The sequence below is a fragment of the Eubalaena glacialis genome, chromosome 11 (assembly GCF_028564815.1).
Source record: "Eubalaena glacialis isolate mEubGla1 chromosome 11, mEubGla1.1.hap2.+ XY, whole genome shotgun sequence".
Taxonomy (NCBI): domain Eukaryota; kingdom Metazoa; phylum Chordata; class Mammalia; order Artiodactyla; family Balaenidae; genus Eubalaena; species Eubalaena glacialis.
Window position 1 is genome coordinate 15104155 of NC_083726.1, and position 19182 is coordinate 15123336.

At 41.7% G+C, this 19182-nt stretch overlaps 1 protein-coding gene and 1 long non-coding RNA gene across 2 annotated transcripts in view; both read left to right on the forward strand.

The window, feature by feature from the left end:
- Window positions 1-9: 9 nt before the first annotated feature.
- Window positions 10-2957, forward strand: LOC133101025 (uncharacterized). Its single transcript, XR_009702578.1, has 3 exons — window positions 10-1049; window positions 2669-2767; window positions 2874-2957. It is a non-coding gene; the product is annotated as an uncharacterized LOC133101025 (long non-coding RNA).
- Window positions 2958-18255: 15298 nt separating this feature from the next.
- Window positions 18256-19182, forward strand: part of BPIFC (BPI fold containing family C) — a 40416-nt gene continuing 39489 nt past the window's right edge. The window contains exon 1 of the mRNA XM_061205525.1: window positions 18256-18381. Within this exon, the coding sequence (XP_061061508.1) occupies window positions 18258-18381 (124 nt within the window). The 5' untranslated portion in view covers window positions 18256-18257. The remainder of the gene's footprint in view (window positions 18382-19182) is intronic.

Here is a 19182-nt window from a genome sequence, read left to right on the forward strand (position 1 = left end):
CTCGGCGCGCGACAGCGCCCCCTGGGAGCCCGAGGAGCACACTGCGCAGGCGCCCAGACTGCAGCAAGGCGCGGGGATCGCGGCCTGTCTGCTTGTTGCTGTGCCACCTCTTTCCAGCTGCGCCTGGAGAACGTTAACGCTGAAAGGATGCTACAGGCAAAACTCCTCGCCACTCCGCAAGGCCCAGGTGTACCTGGTTCTTACCCGTTTCCTCCGTGGTGCCCGGCTCCAGCACCATACGCTCTGAGAAACCTCAACCTTAGGTTGAGCCCAGGCTCTCGTAGTTTCTCCCGTTACAGCAAAACTAAAACAGCTTGTAGTCAGTGATCTGTGTCGAAGAGTATATTAGTAATCTGTCCCTGCATAACAGTCACCCCAAAGCTTAACAACTTAAGACAACAAACATCTATTGTCCCACAGATTCTACAGTGCAGGAGTTTGGGCGTGGCTTGGCTGTTTGGTTCTGTCGTGGTCTCTCATGAGATTACAGTCAAGGTGTAGGTCAGGGCTGGAGTATCTCAATCACATGACTGTTGGCGGAGGCCTCGGTTTTTCACTGCGTGGACCTCCCCATCGGGCCACTTCGGTATCCCAGTGACATCCTTACTTCCCGCAGAGCCGGTGATCCCAGAGAGACCAAGACAGAAGCCACAATGTCTTTAATGATCTCATCTCAGTAGTCACACACCATCACTTCACTCACATTCTATTGATCACAATCCAAGCCTTCAGTGTGGGAGAATCAACACAAAGGGCTGAGGACAAAGAGACAGGGATCACTGGGGGCCATCTGGGAGTCTGGCTACCACAGAGGGCCTGGCAATAATGATGAGGATGATGACTTAGGTGAGGAAGAAAGTATCATCAAGTTTCATCCTTGTATGATAACCATTTTCCAAATCATAAAAGAGTTGAATAAAGTTTCTCCCAATAGGTGGCAGTGCTTGTCCACATTGACCTTCATTCATTAAATAAGTATGTATCTGCTTTGTGCCAGATATTGTCCTAGGTGCTGAGAAGACATGTGCCTACCCGTGCAGAGCTTACAGGTAAGTGAATCAACTCTTGTGTTAGAGCATAAAAAGTATCTTGTTTATGATAGAGATAAGAACAGCCCTGGGGACTGGGGTACATAGAGAAGGGTTGCTGTGCCAGGAGGGTTCTTGAGTGGCAAAGCAATACGGAATTGAGGAAGGGTGACAGGACCAGGGTGGCTCGATGTGGCCAGAGTGGACACGGTGGCTCAACATGGACAGAGTGGGTAGATCCCAGATAAAGAAGAGCCTCGAGCTAAGCAAAGGATTTGGGACACATTCTAGAATGTATGGGAAGCCACTGAAGAGTTTTAAGCAGGGGAGGCTTTATCTATCAGGGTTCTTAGTTCTGAGCAATAGAGGCTGACTCTGACTAAGTAGAAAGAGAGCATATTAAACGGATACTGGATAGCTCGGGGATTCTGGGTAAGTGGCTCCAAGTTAAGCTTCCAGGAGTGACGCTCAGAAGCACGCTGAAGAACTGGTCTGATGAGGAAACGATCATGACTGGGATTGCTGCTGCTGCCCTACCCCACCCTGGAGGAAGCTGCTGTCACCGCTGCCAGGAACCGCTGAGGAATGGCTGCCACCTTCAAATGCCACATGTTTTTATACCAGCAAAATGCCAAGCTTCCAAAAGAGCCTGTTTCCTTACCTTGCTCACTTCTAAATCAAAGGCTCATGGGCTGCATCTGATTGAGGGAAGAAACTGAGACCTGGCTGCAAAGGAGGCTGGAATTTAGGGTCTGAACTCTTTCCTTGAGGAAGTGAGACTTATAATAGTCAGATTTCCCCAAATGTAGGAAGGCTGTTCAAAAGATGATAGGAGGCCGTGAGTCTGACAGGTGTATACCACAAGGGGCATGGGTCAGATCTGAAGTGTGAATCTATCACTGGTAGAATACGGGAGATGTATTAGGTCAGGATTTCTCAACCTCAGCACTGTTGACGTTTGGGCCTCACAGTCTTTGCTGTGGAGAACTGTTCTGTGCCTTGTAGGATATTTAGCGCCATCCCCGATGTCTACCAGCAAAATGCCAGTATAGCCACACCCCCTCAGTTGTGAGAACCAAAGATGTCTCCAGACTTTGCCAAGTATCCCCTAGGAGGAGAATTGCCTTGAAAACCATTAGATTAGAGACCAGCCCAGTTAGGAGGCTCTTTTGGTAACTGAGAGAAGAAGAAACTGGTGGCATGACAGTGGGAATGGAGACAATGGGATGGGCAGGGAAGATATTTCAGAGACAGAAATCACAGAACCTGGAAAATGGCTATATTTGGAGGCTGTGTCAGGGTATAGCTTTAGCTACTCGAACAGAGATCTGAAATAACAGTGACCTAAGCAAGATATAAGTTTATTTCTCTCTGAAATAATATTCTTGGAGGAAGTAGTGCAAGGCTAATATGGTGTCCATCTTTAGAGACCATCTACCACAGTCTACCTCTTACTACTACATAAACCTGTAAAAATGAAATAGTAAAAAATAATATTATCAGGCAAGTATTCTGTAAAGATTCAGTGAGATAATACCTTTTGGTTTTTGTTCTAAATTACTAAGCCTGTGGTAATTTGTTAGGACAACAATAGAAAACTAATCCACCTGGGATCTTTATCTCAATCCTTTGCCCAATAGAGTGTAACCACTGGGATGGAGGAAGTAATCCAACCACAGGAGTGAAGGAGGGTCCTGAAAGAGAACCAGAGCATCTCCAAGGCACAGCCAAGATTTAAGGTACTCTGGAGGTCAATCCTTCAAAACCTCAAAGGTCCATGAGAATGTTATATACCCCTTCTCTCAGCTGTCTCCCTCCATGAGAATTTGTTTTTCTCTTTTGCAGGATGTCACCTTAATGTCTGCAAGCAACAGGCACTGCAGCTTTCAGAGAGTTCAGAAATTTATATTTCTTTTTTTTTTAATGGACCATTTCATAAGATATTACAAAGGGGTGATGTCACTCTTCCTTGGGAATCCATTCATTGGTTCTCTGTAGACTTTTTTTTTTTAATTGAAGTATAATTGATTTACAATGTTGTGCCATCTCTGCTGCACAGCAAAGCGACTGAGTTATACACATATATACATTCTTTTTTTATATTCTAGGGTTTTTTTAAATAAATGTTTTATTTTAGAACAGTCTTAGACTTACAGAATTATTGTGAAGACTTATATACCACATACCCAATTTTCCCTATTATTAACATCTTAGATTAGTATAACACATTTGTCACTATCAATGGATTAATATAGATATCTTTATTAACTGAAATTCATACTTTATTGAGATTTTCTCAGGTTTTCCCTAACGTCCTCTTTCTGTTCCAGGATCCCATCCAGGATGTCACATTACATTTAGTAGTCATGTCTCCTAGGCTCCTCTTCGTTGTGACAGTTTCTTAGACTTTCCTTGTTTTTTATGACCTTGACAGTTTTGAGGAGTACTGGTCAGGTATTTTATATAGTGTCCCTCAATTGCGATTTGTCTGATATTTTCTCATGAGAATATCACGACTGAGGCAGTGTGCTTCCGGGAAGAAGACCACTGAGTAAAGCGCCGTTGTCATCACATCATACTGATAGCGCGTGCTGTCAAGATGACTCCTCACGTTTGCTGTTAACCCAGATCACTTGGCATCTCCACTGTAAAGTTACTCCTTTTTTCTCCTTTTTATGTTGTACCCTTTAGATGAAAATCGCTATGTGCAGCCCACACTTAAAGAGTAGGAGTTACACCCTACCTCTTTAGGGGCTGAGTATCTATATAAATTATTTCAATTTCTACACAGATTTGTCTATTCTCTATTTATACAGTCATTTATTTATATCAATTTAGACTTAATTTATTTTATACTTTGGCTTATAGTCCAACACTACTCCATTTATGTTGTTGCCAGATTGTTCTAGCTTTGGCCATTGGGAGATCTTTCAGTTGGCTGTCTGACATCATTGAGGATTTTTTTTCATTTGTTCTGTTCCGTTTTTGAGCATTTTCTTCCTGACACTATAAGATGCTCCAGGATCATTTTGTGTATATCCTGTGCCAAACCCAGAATCAGCCATTTTCCCAAGGAACCCTAGTTCCTTTTTATTGGAAAATGGTATTAGAAGCCAAGATCTGGGGCCAGGTGTGTCCATTGCTATTGGGGTGGTGTTGCTTCTAGCCCTTCTCAGCTGACAGAGCAAGGAGATACATACAGGTGTATACTGTTTCTGTATGTAACTGTCTATGTCTGTATTAAGCTAAGCGTGAGTTCATTCTGATGTTTTCAACTCTAATCCATTACCACATGGATCAGTTCTGGCCTCCTCCCTTGCTCATCTGTAACCTCTGGCCTCCACCATCTACCATCCATTTACTTAATTGTTCAATTCCAGTGGACAGGTATAGTGGTTTCAGAATTGTGAACCCATACCCCTGTGGGAAACGACATTATTAACTAGGGTACAGTGCTTAAACAATAGTTCCTGTTGCCTTTAGTCTTACAGACTCCATTCACTCCTGAAGTTACGTAGGTCAGTACCTTATTCCCCCACCTCCTTCAGCAAGGTTGTTTTGCACATTTGTACTACATTTAGATTCTTTTGTCACATTCTGCATACCATCCTGGATCCCTCAATCTCCTAAGTGATTTTTTCAACACATACATTTTTTACATATATTAAGGTTTACTCTTTGATCTGCAAAGTTCTATGGGTTTCAACAAACGCTTAATGTCTTGTTTCACCATTATATCAGACAGAATACTTTCAGCAACCTAAAAAACCCTTTGTGCTTCAACCTCCTCTACCACCACCAACCCCTGGAAATCACTGACCTCTTTACAATCTCTTGAGTTTTGCTTTTTCCAGAATATCATATAATTGGAATCAATTATGTATGTAGCATTTTATGGCTTCATGACATGCTTCTTTCACTTAGCAATATGCATGTAAAATTAATCCATGTCTTTTTGTGGCTTCATAGCTCATTTCTTTTTAATGCCAGATAGCATTCCACTGTATGGATGTACCACAGTTTATTCATTCACCTATTGAAGGACATCTTGGTTGGTTCCATTTGGGGGCAATTATGTATAAAGCTGCTAGAAACATTTGTGTTTGTGCAGGTTTTTATGTGGACCTAAGTTTTCATATCAGTAGGATAAACACCTAGGAATACTACTGCTATGTCATACGGTAAGACTAGGTTTAGTTTTGTAAGAAAGTGCCAGACTTTTCCAAAGTGGAAAACATTTTTCATTCCCATCAGTGATGAATGAGAGCTCCTACTGCTTTGTATCCTCACCATCAGTTTGTGTTGTCAGTTTTTTTTTTTAAATTTAGCCATTCTAAGAGGTGTATGTCATTGTTTTAATTTGCAGTTTCTAATGGCAATGCCAAACATCTTTTCATATGCTTATATGCCATCTATATATCTTCTCTGGTGAGGTATCTGTTCAGACCTTCTGCCCACTTTTAATTAGGCTGTTTGTTTTCTTATTGTTGAGTTTCCGTTAGTTTTCTGAATGTAAATCAAATTTCGGTGCATGACAAAAACCCTTTAGAATCTAGCTAGAAACCTCTTTCTTCAATCTGCCCAATGATCCCTGAAGACAACTCACACTGCACTACTCCAAAAAGCCCCTCCCCCTCCCCTTTATATCCTCTTGCAGCAAGTCAGTTTGCCTCTGTGCTTTTACACATGCTTATCCTTCTACCTGGAAACCTTTCCTACCCTTCTTTTAAGCAGAGTGTGTTGCTCCTTCCTTTTGCTCTGAGAGCACTTGGAACATCCTTTTCAACGTTAACCATCCCATCATAGTGCAATTATTTGTGCACCAGCCTTTCTCCAATCCTAGGTTACGAGTTTCTCAAGGGGAAAAGGCAGGTCTTATCCATCTTCAACAACACTCAACCCCCAGCTCCAATGTGAGGGCTGGTTAAGCAAGATTCAGAATGACATGAAGATACCCATGCTTATCTCTGAGTTCTTCATGTATCTGTTTGGAAAAGTAAGATCCTCATTCTGTCTCTACCAGAGAAAGTCAGGTTGGCCTTAGTTTCGGTGTTTTCTTACAAATCCAATCCATTTTCTTGAATCTTGAGCTTTAATCTACATACCAATAGTTCTCGCGCTTTAGGGTGTCTCAGAATTACCTGGAGGGCTTTTTAAAACACGGATTGCTGAATCCCACCTCCAGTTTCTAATTTAGCAAGTCTGGACAGGAGCTTGAGAATTTGCATTTCTAATGATTTCCAGGTGATGCTGCTATGAAACCACACTTTGGGAACCACTGGGTTATACCATGTGTTCTTGCTGTGGTTGTTCTGGGTTTTTCTAACACTTAGAAAAGACTTTTGAGGCAGCTGTGCTTGGTGAGAAATTGAAATGGGCTTTTAAAAATGTTGTGAGTTGAAATTAGAACCATACAAGTTAGAAAAAAAAATCTTCAGTAGTTGTTGAAATGATTAAGACTCTATCCATGGACCAAATGAAGATGTCTGGAATGTATTGAAAGAAAGAAAGAAAAATATCCTTGGAAAGCAAACTAAGAGGAGGCACACAGGAGATAGGGACAAAGTGGGTGGGGGACATTAAGGATTTTCACAGTTTGATCTGTAAACTTCAGTATTGTTTGAATCTTTTACCAAGAGAATGTTATTCACATATTTATTGGGTAATTAACAAAAGTATTATTAGGAATACTAGAATCTGATCCTTAGGAAGAGTGACATTTTCTACTGCAAGAGCTAGATAGAATAATATACTTTATTTTCTCGGTTCTCAATAAAGGCCTATCAAGGGACATTTGGCATAGTCTGGAGACATTTTTGTTACCATTCGGGTAAGAGAGAGTGGTGCTAACATCAGGGTATGCTGGTCTATAAACGTCCTACAATACACAGGACAGCCCCCTAAATCAAAGAATGATACGACCAAAATGTCAATAGCGCCAAGGTAGGGAAATCCTTGTCTAGTGGCATTGGGCTCACACCAGTGATTCTCAGACATTTCAGAGATGTATCACACTATCTTGTTTGCTTGGTTCCACAATATTTCTCATGTCTCATAAAACTTATATGAAAGTACATTTAAATTTTGGCATGAATTTAAATTCACTTTGAACTGCAAAAAATAAAAAGTAACTCCCTTTTAAATAACCAACAATAAGTGAAGGTTCAGTGGGTAAGTGGGGTTGTTTATTTTTCAAAACCAGGAGGGAATCACTGCCATAAACCATTCCAGAGTGTGATTGGTGGGAGAGGCCATGGTCTGAGTCAGTCATCAATGTCCACCCAGAAACGTCATCACACAGACATCTGGGGAGTATGGCCTGGGACCGAGCTGGGAAGAGAGGGAGAAATGCTGCCAGCCAATAGGGTGATTCTGCCAGATGTCTCCCTAGCCCTTCCAGAACGAACTGTAGAATCACTCCTCTCTCTCAAGAGCCACACTAATTCCAGGCAGTTTCCTCTGGTCAGTAATAAACTAGCAATTTCAAACAAACACATATATCTATGTTACTCAGATTCAATTAGCAGCTCAGAAAACCAGATGTGTTGCCTAGCAACAGCATCCTTCTCTCTCCTCACCTTCCACATCCCCTAGACTGTGGGTTGCCCTTTTGTGACCTTCCTAAAAAAGGCAGTTTAGCATAGTGGTTAAGAGCCTCCCAGAAGTAACTTAACCATAAAAGTAATCTTAACCATAGTGGTTCCTAGACTCCCAGAAATGGAACACCTGGGTCCTGAATCCTGGCTCCACAAACTAGCTGTGATGCCTAAACTTAGGCAAAATTACTTAACCTCTCGGTTTCCTTATCTATAAAATGGAGATAATATTATTACCTCGAACAGTCTTGGTGGGGATTTAATGAGTTCAAATACAGATGATGCCCAGAGCATAACAACACTCTATAAATGTTAGCTCTTATTTTTCTCTACCTCTTATATCCCTCTTCAGGGTTTCCTTTTAACCAGATTTCATCAACACAAAATGTTGGGGGATGGTGAGGGATGGGAACTCACAGTATCTTTTGCCCTAAAACTGCTTTATCTGGCTCATCCCCCCGTATACACAGAATCCCTGTTCCCTCCCACTTTTGTCTCCCACAAAGAATAACAATTTGTTTCCAAGCTCAGAAAAAGTCGTATATTCAGATAGCTTCTTTCTATACAGGAATAGCCTAGACATTCTAGAAACCAAGAACTAGGATGCTCCGTTCCTGTATCTTGACATCTTTCTTTAATGAAGATTTTAGCTAGTTGATTATAATTTTTCTTTTGGAGTATTAATTAAAGGTGCCCCTTGATCTGCAGAGACTAATGTACTGTCAGCCGTTAATAAGTGAAATAATTAATCTTGCATTCTAGATTGTCATCGTGGGTAGGCTGGATAAGTAGGAGTTCCCAGCAAATCTTTAGTTAAATCTGAAAAACTAAAATAAATAACGCAACTGGATATAGTGCTGCTGGCTTTTGTTGTTTTTAATGACAAATTTGGCAAATTTACCCGAAAACAATTCCTTGAACAGAAAGTAAGGCTTGAGTTGATTTCTAAGGCCCCTTTCAAATAAAATAAAACAGACCAGCTGTAATCTCTTCTTCTATCTTTGTTTCTTAAACTTCAATTATCTGAGCACCTTTTCCCAAAATTATCCCGTGTCCCACATGAGCTGTACTAATTATTTATTTTTCGCCATAAGTCAACCCAAATCTTAAAGTGTATGTAAATTTGTTTGAAAGGAAAAGCTATATAAAGGGAAAACTTTTGTTAATTTCCAAATAGAGGGTAAATGTAAAAAGTAAATATGAGAATTAAACTTTGTACATTTCTTTAAAATAAAAGTTGTTTAAAATATCTTTTAAATTATTAATTGAAAATAATAATGGGGAAATACAAGTAATAATGCATCTAATTTATTGACACTGTAGGAAAAACTTAATATGTGCTAGTTCACTTAGTTTAATTTTTATAATGACTCTTCAAAGTAAATGTGATCCCCACTTTTACAGAAGATTCTCTGAAACTCAAAGGAAAGAAGTAAATTGCCCAAGATCCCAGAGTTGGGGTGGACAGGGCAGGTCCATGTGAGGCCAGAACTCTCAAGGACTGCAGGATGGGGTTCCCCCCGCCATTTTAAATCCTCTCCCCTCTCCTTCGTCCAGGCCACCCTTCCCAAGATCTCTCCTGAAATCCTGTGCCAAAAGTCCCAAGATACACAACAATGACGGATTTTCACCAAGATGTGGTTGGACTTTCAGGCCTTTTGTGCCAAAAAGAAAAATTAATATTTACATCAGAAAAAAATACTGTTATTTTACAATTTTCAGCTTCCTTTTAAATCGAGCAGATTCTTATGCAGCTGGTTAATGAGTATGAGATGCAAACAGGAGGCTGGGCAAGAGCTATTTCTGACAGAGAAAAGGAAAGGGGGTGGGAGAGAAGTGGGGGAGCAGGGGAGGAAGGTAGAGGTAAGAAGCCGCTCTGGGGAGGAGAGATGAGACAGAGACAGAGAGAGAGAAGAGGGAGAGAAGAGGGGAGAAGGTGATGCTGCCACCCAGGGAAGACTCAGAGGAAAGGACAGAAATATTTAGAGGTACTTTATGAATTTTTTTCCATGTGCTGTGTCATGTCATTCATCTTCTTCCATGTCTGGTTCTGGGGTGTTTTTTTCTAATGCATTAAAAATAATCACAATACAACATCAAGTGTTTATCTGTGTAGCACCTGAAATTATCCCGCACCCCTCCTGTAGCACAAGCACCATGGGAAACTGCCTCAGATGATCTCACCACTTCTGTGGCTTTAATTCTACCTCTAGCATGATGACTTGGAAATTCATATTTCCAGACGACCTCTCCCAGGAACTCCAACTACCCACCTGACGTAGCCATTTAGATGTCTAATATCGTTATTTCTGCTCTTGCTACATTCCAGACACACTGGCCCACCTTTGCTGTTCCCTCCACCCTATTCCCTTCAGGACTTTGCCTGCCTGGCTTCTAATGCTCAGATCCCAGCTCAGGTATACCTCCTCAGAGAAGCCTTCCTGGACCATCCTAACAGAAGAAGCACTTCTCCCCCAGTTACATCACCCTACCAATTACAAGACCACCCCATCAACTACATTCCCTTATTTCCTTCATAGCACGTGACAATCTACACATTTTGGTTTGTCTTGTTGTTTGTTTATTTTATATCTCCATCTGCTAGAAGATAAACTCCATGTGGATATGAATTCTGTCTTTTTTACCGAAGAGGAACTTGTACTTAGTAGGTGCCCAATATTTGTGGATTTAATGAATGAATTAATCTATGATGACTGAGATGACTGACAATAAATGATTCTATGAGGAGAGTGTCTTCAGGCTCCTATCACCATTGATATGGCCACATACTAATGAATAAAGATTTTATAGCACTTTACAGTTTAAAAGCACATTCTCCTAGGTTATTGCTATGGTCTGAATGTTTGTGTCCCTTCAAAATTCATATGCTGAAATCTTAACCCCAAAAGGTGATGGTATTAGTAGGTGGGGTTTGGGGGATTAATGCCTTGTAAAAGAGGCCCCAGAGAGATCCCTAGCTCCTTCCACTATGTGAGGACACAGCCAGTGGATCTGGCTATGAATCAGGACGAGGGTCCTAACCAAGATGTGACCATGCTGGCTCCTTGATCTTGGACTTCCCAGCTTCCAGAACAGTGAGCAATAAATCTGTTGTTTATAAGCTATGTCGTCTTAGCTTATACATTTAGCTTAGCTTAGACTGGCCTGTGATAGTTTGATAGCAGCCCAAACAGACTAAGACAGTTATCTGTATCTTTTTTCCACCAACACCTATCAAGGTAGATACTAATTTTATCCCCACTTTACCCTTAAGAAAACTGAGGATAAACAGGTACATATAACTGGAGGTACGCTAGATGAGAAACCTGAAAAGCTGTCTGAAGTATGGACAATGCCAAGCAAACATGCCTGTTGTTCTTCCTAGCTTCCCCGAACTCTCCTGGTTTTAGTACCGAAAATCCTACATCCTGGGAAAACCAGGAAGTTGATCACCCTATCTTAAATTGTAAATTTAAGACCTTAGATACTTCATGTAATCAGATCCCTGGCCATCTAAAGTTCAATGACTAAAACATGGGGGATGGGAGTGGGGATGGCGTTTAGAGACTAAAGACATCAAGTTCCATAATAGTTGATGAACCCACCTAAACTGATTTCAAAGGAATTCTGGGAGAGGAAGTCATTAATAACCTGAAAAGGAGCAGACACTTAGAGATGCCATCTGTGGTCCTACCCTGAAAGATAAAGATGGTAACTAGGTTGGCGTGGCTCTCAAGCCTCATGCTTTCAGAATGAATCTGATCCACCAAAAGTCCAAAAGGTATTTTGGGCAGTAGCGGCACCACCAACTGCAGGCACCCTGACTGAGGGAAACCAGCTTCCTATCCCAGAAAGGAAAGTTCTTCCTTTTCCAATTCAATACAATTTAACACCTTTTTCAATACATTGGAATTCTTAACTTAAGCATTCTGGTGAAGTAGCCATAAAAATTTCACAAGTTTGTGTGTCTGTGTGGGTGGGTGTGTGTGTGTGTGTGTGTGTGTGTGTTAGGGAGATAATTATTGCATAGGTGGCATTGTTTTCTCATCTAGGTAGAGACTGAAGTGTTCATTCAAGTCATTGGGTAATTGAAGTGAAGCAATTATGTATCATATTTTGAAAGAGGCTTTTTTAAAAATCCACCCCTAGATGATTTAGACTTAATTATCTTGTCTTTGCAGCAGCTGAGTTCAAGCCTCAAGTGGAAAGCACATCGACTTCAAAGGCAGAGGGAATCAAAGGTGCTCCCCGGCTTTGGATACTTCCTCTGCTTGAGGTAAGAATCATGAACAAACTTCAGGTCTCTGCCAGTGCACAGTCTCCCAACAGGAATTACCCTGTTGCTGGAGATGACCCAGATCTGGTAGGACACCTTGAACAGCCCCCTGTCACGTATCCTGAATTATTTTTGTCTGCCTAGGTTTTTCTGTTTTATTTCTTTTTTATGTCACTCAACAGAAGACTAACAGCTCTAAGAAAGAAACAAGAGTTGGTTTGGACTACATGTTTAGTTTTGCATCCTTCAGCAGTGTTAAAAGTGTTGCTCAATAGTCTGGACTTATTTTTGCCTCCATTCCAGTGGGGCACCCAGCACAGAAAATTCGCACTTGTCTCTCAACTGGTGTGGTTCAGATTAAGGAACTGCTGTGATCTCTGTGCTTTGGGACCAGGTCTTAAACCATATCAGTGACCTAGATCCTGCCAAGCAAAGGACCTTCCCATCTGCCTGAATTGTTTAACTTGTTTGTGTTAAGTATAGAGTTTGGGGGGTGAGGGAAGACTTGGTGTAAATTTTCAAGGCCCTTGTCATTAGAGATCTCGGTATAACATCAGATGTGTGTGCTGAATCCCTTGAAATATTCTCCAGTTCTGCCCATATTCCATACCTGTTGATATAGACTTTTTACCAATGCTCTTATTTGTCTTAACTGTTAGGTTGGAATATTCTTATAGACTAGGCTTCTTTAAACCAATTGAATTTAATTTCTCGAACTTTGCCTCTATTTTAAAGGCTACATTGCATTCATTCATCACTCCTTTTTAATTTTTCCAGAGTCTGTCAAAGCTCTCCTTCATGAGTGGTAATGGTAAGTTGATCTGTCTCAGGAATTTTCTAAGTTGTACCTGAGTGTTCTTATTTCCGGTCATCAGAATGGCTCAAGTAAGAGCCAACTAATTTAGAAGTGTTATTCTGTCTGGACATTGGTATGGCAATGCAGTGACTTCTGAGGTTTCGAATATTGGAAAGAAGCAATTCCTCAGAAGCAACGAAATAGGTAACTTGCTGGCAGGTTTTTAAATCATCTTGGATTCCTTCTTTTCACAGGCAACTTACCCTGCCCTTACTTGTCTGCCAAATTACCTAACCTTTTAGGAGTCATCTCCTGGCTTGACAAGTTTCTATTCCTCCCCTGCCCATAAATTATCATCCTACCCAAACAATTCAACTGAAAGTTACATACAATCCATCCCTTTAGAGCCCAGTAATTTTATTCATTCTTAAAATTTCTAGAGGAAAAATATGTGTTTTCTATGTGCAGTTTTGAGTTCCTGGATCTCCATCAAATCAGACCACTTCAGAAACTTCCTTTAACCAAGAAGTGAAAACAGGTTTTTCGCTGCTGGAAGGGAATTTAAAACTCCATTCGTACCCAAGAAAATACAAAGGGATTTTCACTTTGGTGCTTGAAATTTTCCAGATGCTTAATGAATTTTTCCACATATAAGATGGCATCAAGCAACTCCTATTTAAAATTCCCGGATTAAAATGAAAAATCTAGCACTATCAAGTCATTAAATGAAAGAAAACCATAAACACTAGAATTAGGAGCCAGAAGAACAGGTTTGATTCCCAAGAGTCTGACTTACTATGTCATCTTGGACAGGTCATTTGGACTCTCTAAGCTTCTGTGTCCACATGTCTAAAATGGGGGGAGGATGATAGTATTGTCGTGAGTTTTGTGAATGGTGAAGAAATACAAACTTATTATTTTAATTGTTCTTCCATTCACAAGTAATACCTCTGCTTTGGTTTATTGTGCTTTTTCACTGTAGAAATGGAGAGCTATTTATATGATGGTTTGGTTTTCTCATTTCTTTCAACATTTTCTAGAACCTTCCTTAGTTCACCAGAATCTTGTAAGCCAGTCAGTTGGTCAGTTAGCAAATATTTATTGATATATGCCAGGCAGAGACATAATTTCTACCTTACTTTGCATACAGTCTAATGGATATAGACTTTTTGGTCAATATTCTTTCCCATTGCTTTCCACTACTCTGAAAATGTTTTCCTCTTTTAAAAAATCCCCCTCTTGTGATAACCTATAATGGAAAATAATCATATATGTATATACATATATATATAAACTGAATCACTTTGCTGTACACGTGAAACTAACACAATATGGTAAATCAACTATACTTCAATAAAAAATTTCTCTCTTATGCCTGCCTAGGCAGGACACATCCATTTACAATTCTTTGCCTACAGTGATATTAGCATGACTACACATCAGTATGGCTCACCATTTGTTAAAACGTGGAAATACTTCTGTACCAGTTGGTAAATAGCCACTAATCTAAGCCCCAGGAGTGTTCCTCTCACTCCCATAATCCCATCCATCTCTACCTATCCCCCTCTCAAGGACCCTGGACCACTCCCAGGACAACTAAAGGATCAAGGAAGGCCTAGAACAGATGGCAACTGGACCTAACTTCTGCATCCATTCTGAGTATAAGATGTTGTTGATATCACCCTGCCTCCCAGAATGTGGAGGACTTCACGCTTGTTTATCCCACTCCTCACATTTCCTCCAGCCCTCAGATTACTCATTGCTTGATCAGAGACCCTCCTCTCCTACTGGAATTCCTTCCCCTCAGCTCTCACTCTCATTCCTCCGTGCTTTCCTCAGTGTTGTCTTCACCCTGATGCTGCCCAGCTTCTTCCTGTAGATTGTCCTTTATTACCCAAACCAACTCCATAGAGCTGAGACATCACACTGAATGCATAAGGCCATAGCAGTTTTAAAATATTGAAATACCTCAGTATCTAATAGTAAATAGTCACTACTCAGAGTCCCCCACCCCAACCCCCAGTATACGCCAACCACACTGGCCACTCCTCCAAGACTTCCTCTGTGCTGCCCATGATCCAGTACCTAACCTCTCCGATCCTGCTCCAGAACTGTGGCCAACATCTGTTCTGATGGGTGAATGTGCTCCGCTAGTGTATAAATGCTTTATTAACCACCTCTGCAACCATAATATAATGTAGAGTGAAATGAGGGCTATTCCTTTACTTATGATTCATTGATTCCTTCTACCAGTACTTATCAATCACTCACTGTGTCCAAGACACCAAGCAAGCCAGGCTCTAAAACCTCCAAACCTGACGAGGCCTTTGCCCTCATGGCACTTACATTCTGGTAGGGGAGACAGACAATAAGTAAAAAATAAACATAGACGTGTGAATAAATATATATTTTGACTGAGGGTTCAGAAGGAAATGAGATTAGCTTAGGGAAGTCAGAAATGGCTTCAGAAAGAAGGCTATGGTTACAATGGACCTTAAGGATGCACAGGGTTTCTGCAGGCCTGAGTAAAAGGGAACAGCATAAGCATGGATATTAGTCAGGAAACATGGGGTGAGTTTGGGGACTTGTCTGGACAGGGGTGGGCGGGGGGCGGGATTATACGGAGGAGGCTCCTGGGAGATCAGGTGAGAAAGGTAAACGGGTTGACTGAGCCAGCCTCTTCTCACACCTGAAGATGGATTTATGTACTACAGAACAGACAAGTCAAGACGCTAATTCTCAGCCTCATGGCCCTCTAGCAAAATGCCCTCAGGAGCATTCACCAGGCTGAGCATAGGCCCACTGTATGAGTGAGGCAGCTTGTGCACTAGACAAAATGCCAACACAGGGGATGAATGGAGCCTCCTTTTCTCTCCCCACCAAGCTGGATACACTAGTGTGGGATTTTCCTAGGACACTTTCTTCTGGCCCCACTTTGTGCCAGAGGCTAGTATATCTCCAGAGGGCACCTTTTCTCATTTCACACAAAAGCGCAAGATAGGCTAGCAATAGCCCTACTCGGACACTCCCTCCCCTGATCAGACTTCTCTGCTCCTTTCAAATAAATTCTCTGGAACACCCGTTCGTCTGCATTATCCCTTTCCTACCTCTCTGGCCTTACCCGAGAGCACATACAAACCCCTTTATCAAACTTCTTGCTTATCTTGGCCAAGCATAGACCCTCACTCTCTCTCTCTCTGTGTGTGTGTGTGTGTGTCTCTCTCACACACACCCCCCTCTTACAATGACCTTTGCCTTCATCTAGACTGCTCCTGAGTCCCAGCCCCTCTATGCATCCTTCCCTGCCCAGCTGGCCTGACTCCTCCCTCTGTCTAAATGCACAGCTCCTACAGCTTCCTCTTCCCTGACCACACCCACAAATGCTTCCCTGATGTCTTTCATGTTTGTGTGTTAACTCCGTGGGTATCTGTGTGAATGCAGTAAGGATAGCTCACCCAGCTTGTAAACTCCCAGAACTAGAAACAAGGCCTGTAAATGTATTACTCACTCAGCTGTGAGTCTCGTTAAAAGAAACCTATGTCACTGTTGCTGTTGGTACCTCTGCTTCATTCATCAAGAAAATGGAGTGACATTAATTCATCAAGTCCATTAATTCAATAAGTATACATTGAACACTTACTCTGTGTCAAGTTCTAGGAATATAACAGTGAATAAGATGTGGTCTTTCTCCTTGGAGAAGATGTTTTTTAAGTTTTTCCATGTGTCTACTATGTGCCAGGCATTGTACTAGACTCTGGAGTTATAGAAGTAAGATAGACAAGTAAAGACAATCACATTGCAGGATGGTACATATTAAGATCAAGGACTGCACTGAGTACTGTGGAACCTCAGAAGGCATACCTGGCCCACTTCATGGTCTCAAGGAAGAGACATTAATTCATTCATTCAATCAATCAATCAATATTTACCCATTAATTATACTACATAAAAGATGTAGTATATACTACATCTTATAGTAATTAAGTAATTTATGTTAGTAAATTATACTAACATAAAGATGTTAAAAAAAATATTTACCCATTGCCTACTGTGTGCCAGTCGCTGTTCAAGGTGCTGAAGTGATGAAGTCCTTCACCATGAAGCCTAAAAATTCCAGTAGGAGAGACAGAAAATAAATAAGAACTGTAGACTATACTAGGTGATGACAAGTGCTTTGGAGAAAAGTAAAGCAAGGGAAGCATGGGGAATATCGAGGTCATGGGGGAGGGTGTTTCGTATAGAGTGGTTAGGAGAGGCTTCACTGAGACAACACTCAAGATACCTGAAGAAAGCGAAAGGCCCAGCCATGTGGTTATCTGGAGGGTGACTCTGCCAGGCAGAGGGAACAATAAGTGCAAAGACCTGGGGTACAGGCTGCTTAGAGTGATAGGAAAGATCAAGTCAGCCGGTGAGGCTGGGGCCAGGTGAGCCAGGCGTGTGTGCTAAGGAAGGTCAACGAGGAGGTAGAGGTGTGGGCAGGGCAGGGCCTTGCAGTTGGTGCAAGGGCTTTGGCTTTTATGCTGCGTAAGATGAGGAACCACTGGAGGGTTTTAACGGGAAAGGGGGTAGGGGTGATGAGGTCTGACTTTCATTTTCAAAGTCCCACTCTGGTGTGGAGAATAGCCAGAAGGGGGCAAGGGAACCTGAGAGACCAGTAAGGAGGCAGTTGTAAACATCCACATGAAATGATACTGGCTGGTGTAGTGGTTGGAGGGATAGTGGTGGAAGGGGTGAGCCTGCCTCCAAGTCCATCGTGTGTCAAAATGGCCTGGTAAGGGGAGCTTTCACAGAGGGAACATTGGAGCTGGCCCTGGAGGATGCATTCACCAGACAGATGTGGGTATGTGACCCAGAGGCAGAGAGACAGAGAAAGAGATGTATGTGCATGTGTGTTTACATTGGGAGGGTTATAGAAAAAGCCCTCAATCATGAGAGAACTGACAAATTGAAGAATAGCAAATAGCTCAGTGTGGCCAGCTCAGAACACTACCACTTAGACAGGAGGAGAGATAGGAGCTTGGAAGAAGTTTGGAGCCAGTTGTGAACGGCCTTGATTTCCATGCTAAGAGCTTAGACCTGTCTGTCCTGTGGGCCAAGGAGAGTCATCAAGGATCTTTAAGCAGATAAGTGGTTGCCTCACATCCACTGAGGCCACCTTTCCAAACTACTGACTCATTTGTTCTAAAACTCAAGAATTCCCCCCATCCCACCCCCGTTATCCTTCCCAAGGCATACCCAAATTGCTATATTTTTTGTAAGGTTCTTGTATTGCATTGCATTATATCTTACTGTGTTACAATCATCTGTGTGTGTATGTCTGATTCACCCACTATTCTGTGGGAAGCAAAGGTCAGGGGCCACACATAGGTCATCTCTACATCCTCAGCACCTAGAATACGTTCTGGTGTGTTCAATAAATGATTACTGGATGGATGGATGGATGGATGGAGCAAGTTCTGGAAGTAAGCAATGAAAATGAGAAAGCCTAGACATGCTAGATGGAATTGGCCAATGAAAAAGTTAAGAATAATAAAGGGACTATAAATGTTGACTAATTGCAGATGTGTACAAAGATGGTCCAAGTCCTCTGGGGATGTTTCCTCCTGTGGAATCTCTACATCTCATCCGCTCAGACCATTTACCCTGCAATCAAGGCGAGGGCTACTCAGAGGGCTCTGGACTATGGTGAGTTGGATGCTTTCAGAAGCCAGGCTGTACTCACCCCCCAGGTGTAGTCTGTGACCCAAATCCAGAAGCTCAGATTGGTCTGTCTCATGGCTGAGACAAGCTCCACAGTGGGGTGATCCAGAGCTACTAAGATGGCTGGGGGAGAAGTGTTGTCTAAAAAATAATCACCTTAACAATAGGCATATCCAAACATAGTCACAGATTCATATTTTCCCTCTCTCTCTTCCCCGCACATGCATATACAATGAACATCTTAGAGCATATAAAGTACTTGGAACAGAATCTCACGATAGCAAATGCCCAACAAATATTACCTACTGTTATTTTCACATATGTGAACAGACACCTCCACAGTTGCTAATGTCCCCATGTTACAGATGAGGAAAGTGAAGGACAGAGAGATTTTGTAACTTGCAGAGTCACACAAGCTAGTAAGTGAGCGTTGGGATTCAAACCTAAGCTGTCTGATAGTGCCTTCGGTTCCATCGTTCCATCCTTTACATTCTATCTTTACATCTCCATATTACAGTATTATTCACAGTATTATGGAGGATAAAATCTGCTCTTCTTAATCTCCAAAAAGGATAGGATAAGTGGAAGTGAGCTTAAGCTGTAAAGGAAGGGGTAAAAGCAAAACTTCCTCCTTGAGAAGGTAAAAATGAAAAGATCATTCTTCGTTACTGTGTAAGTTACTTTTCTCAAGCTCTTTAATGTGGAAGAGGGCTCTATTTCTCCACGAGCTCAGAGAAGTGTGTTCTGTGGTGCTATTATATATAGATGGGTTTATTCCAGAATTAA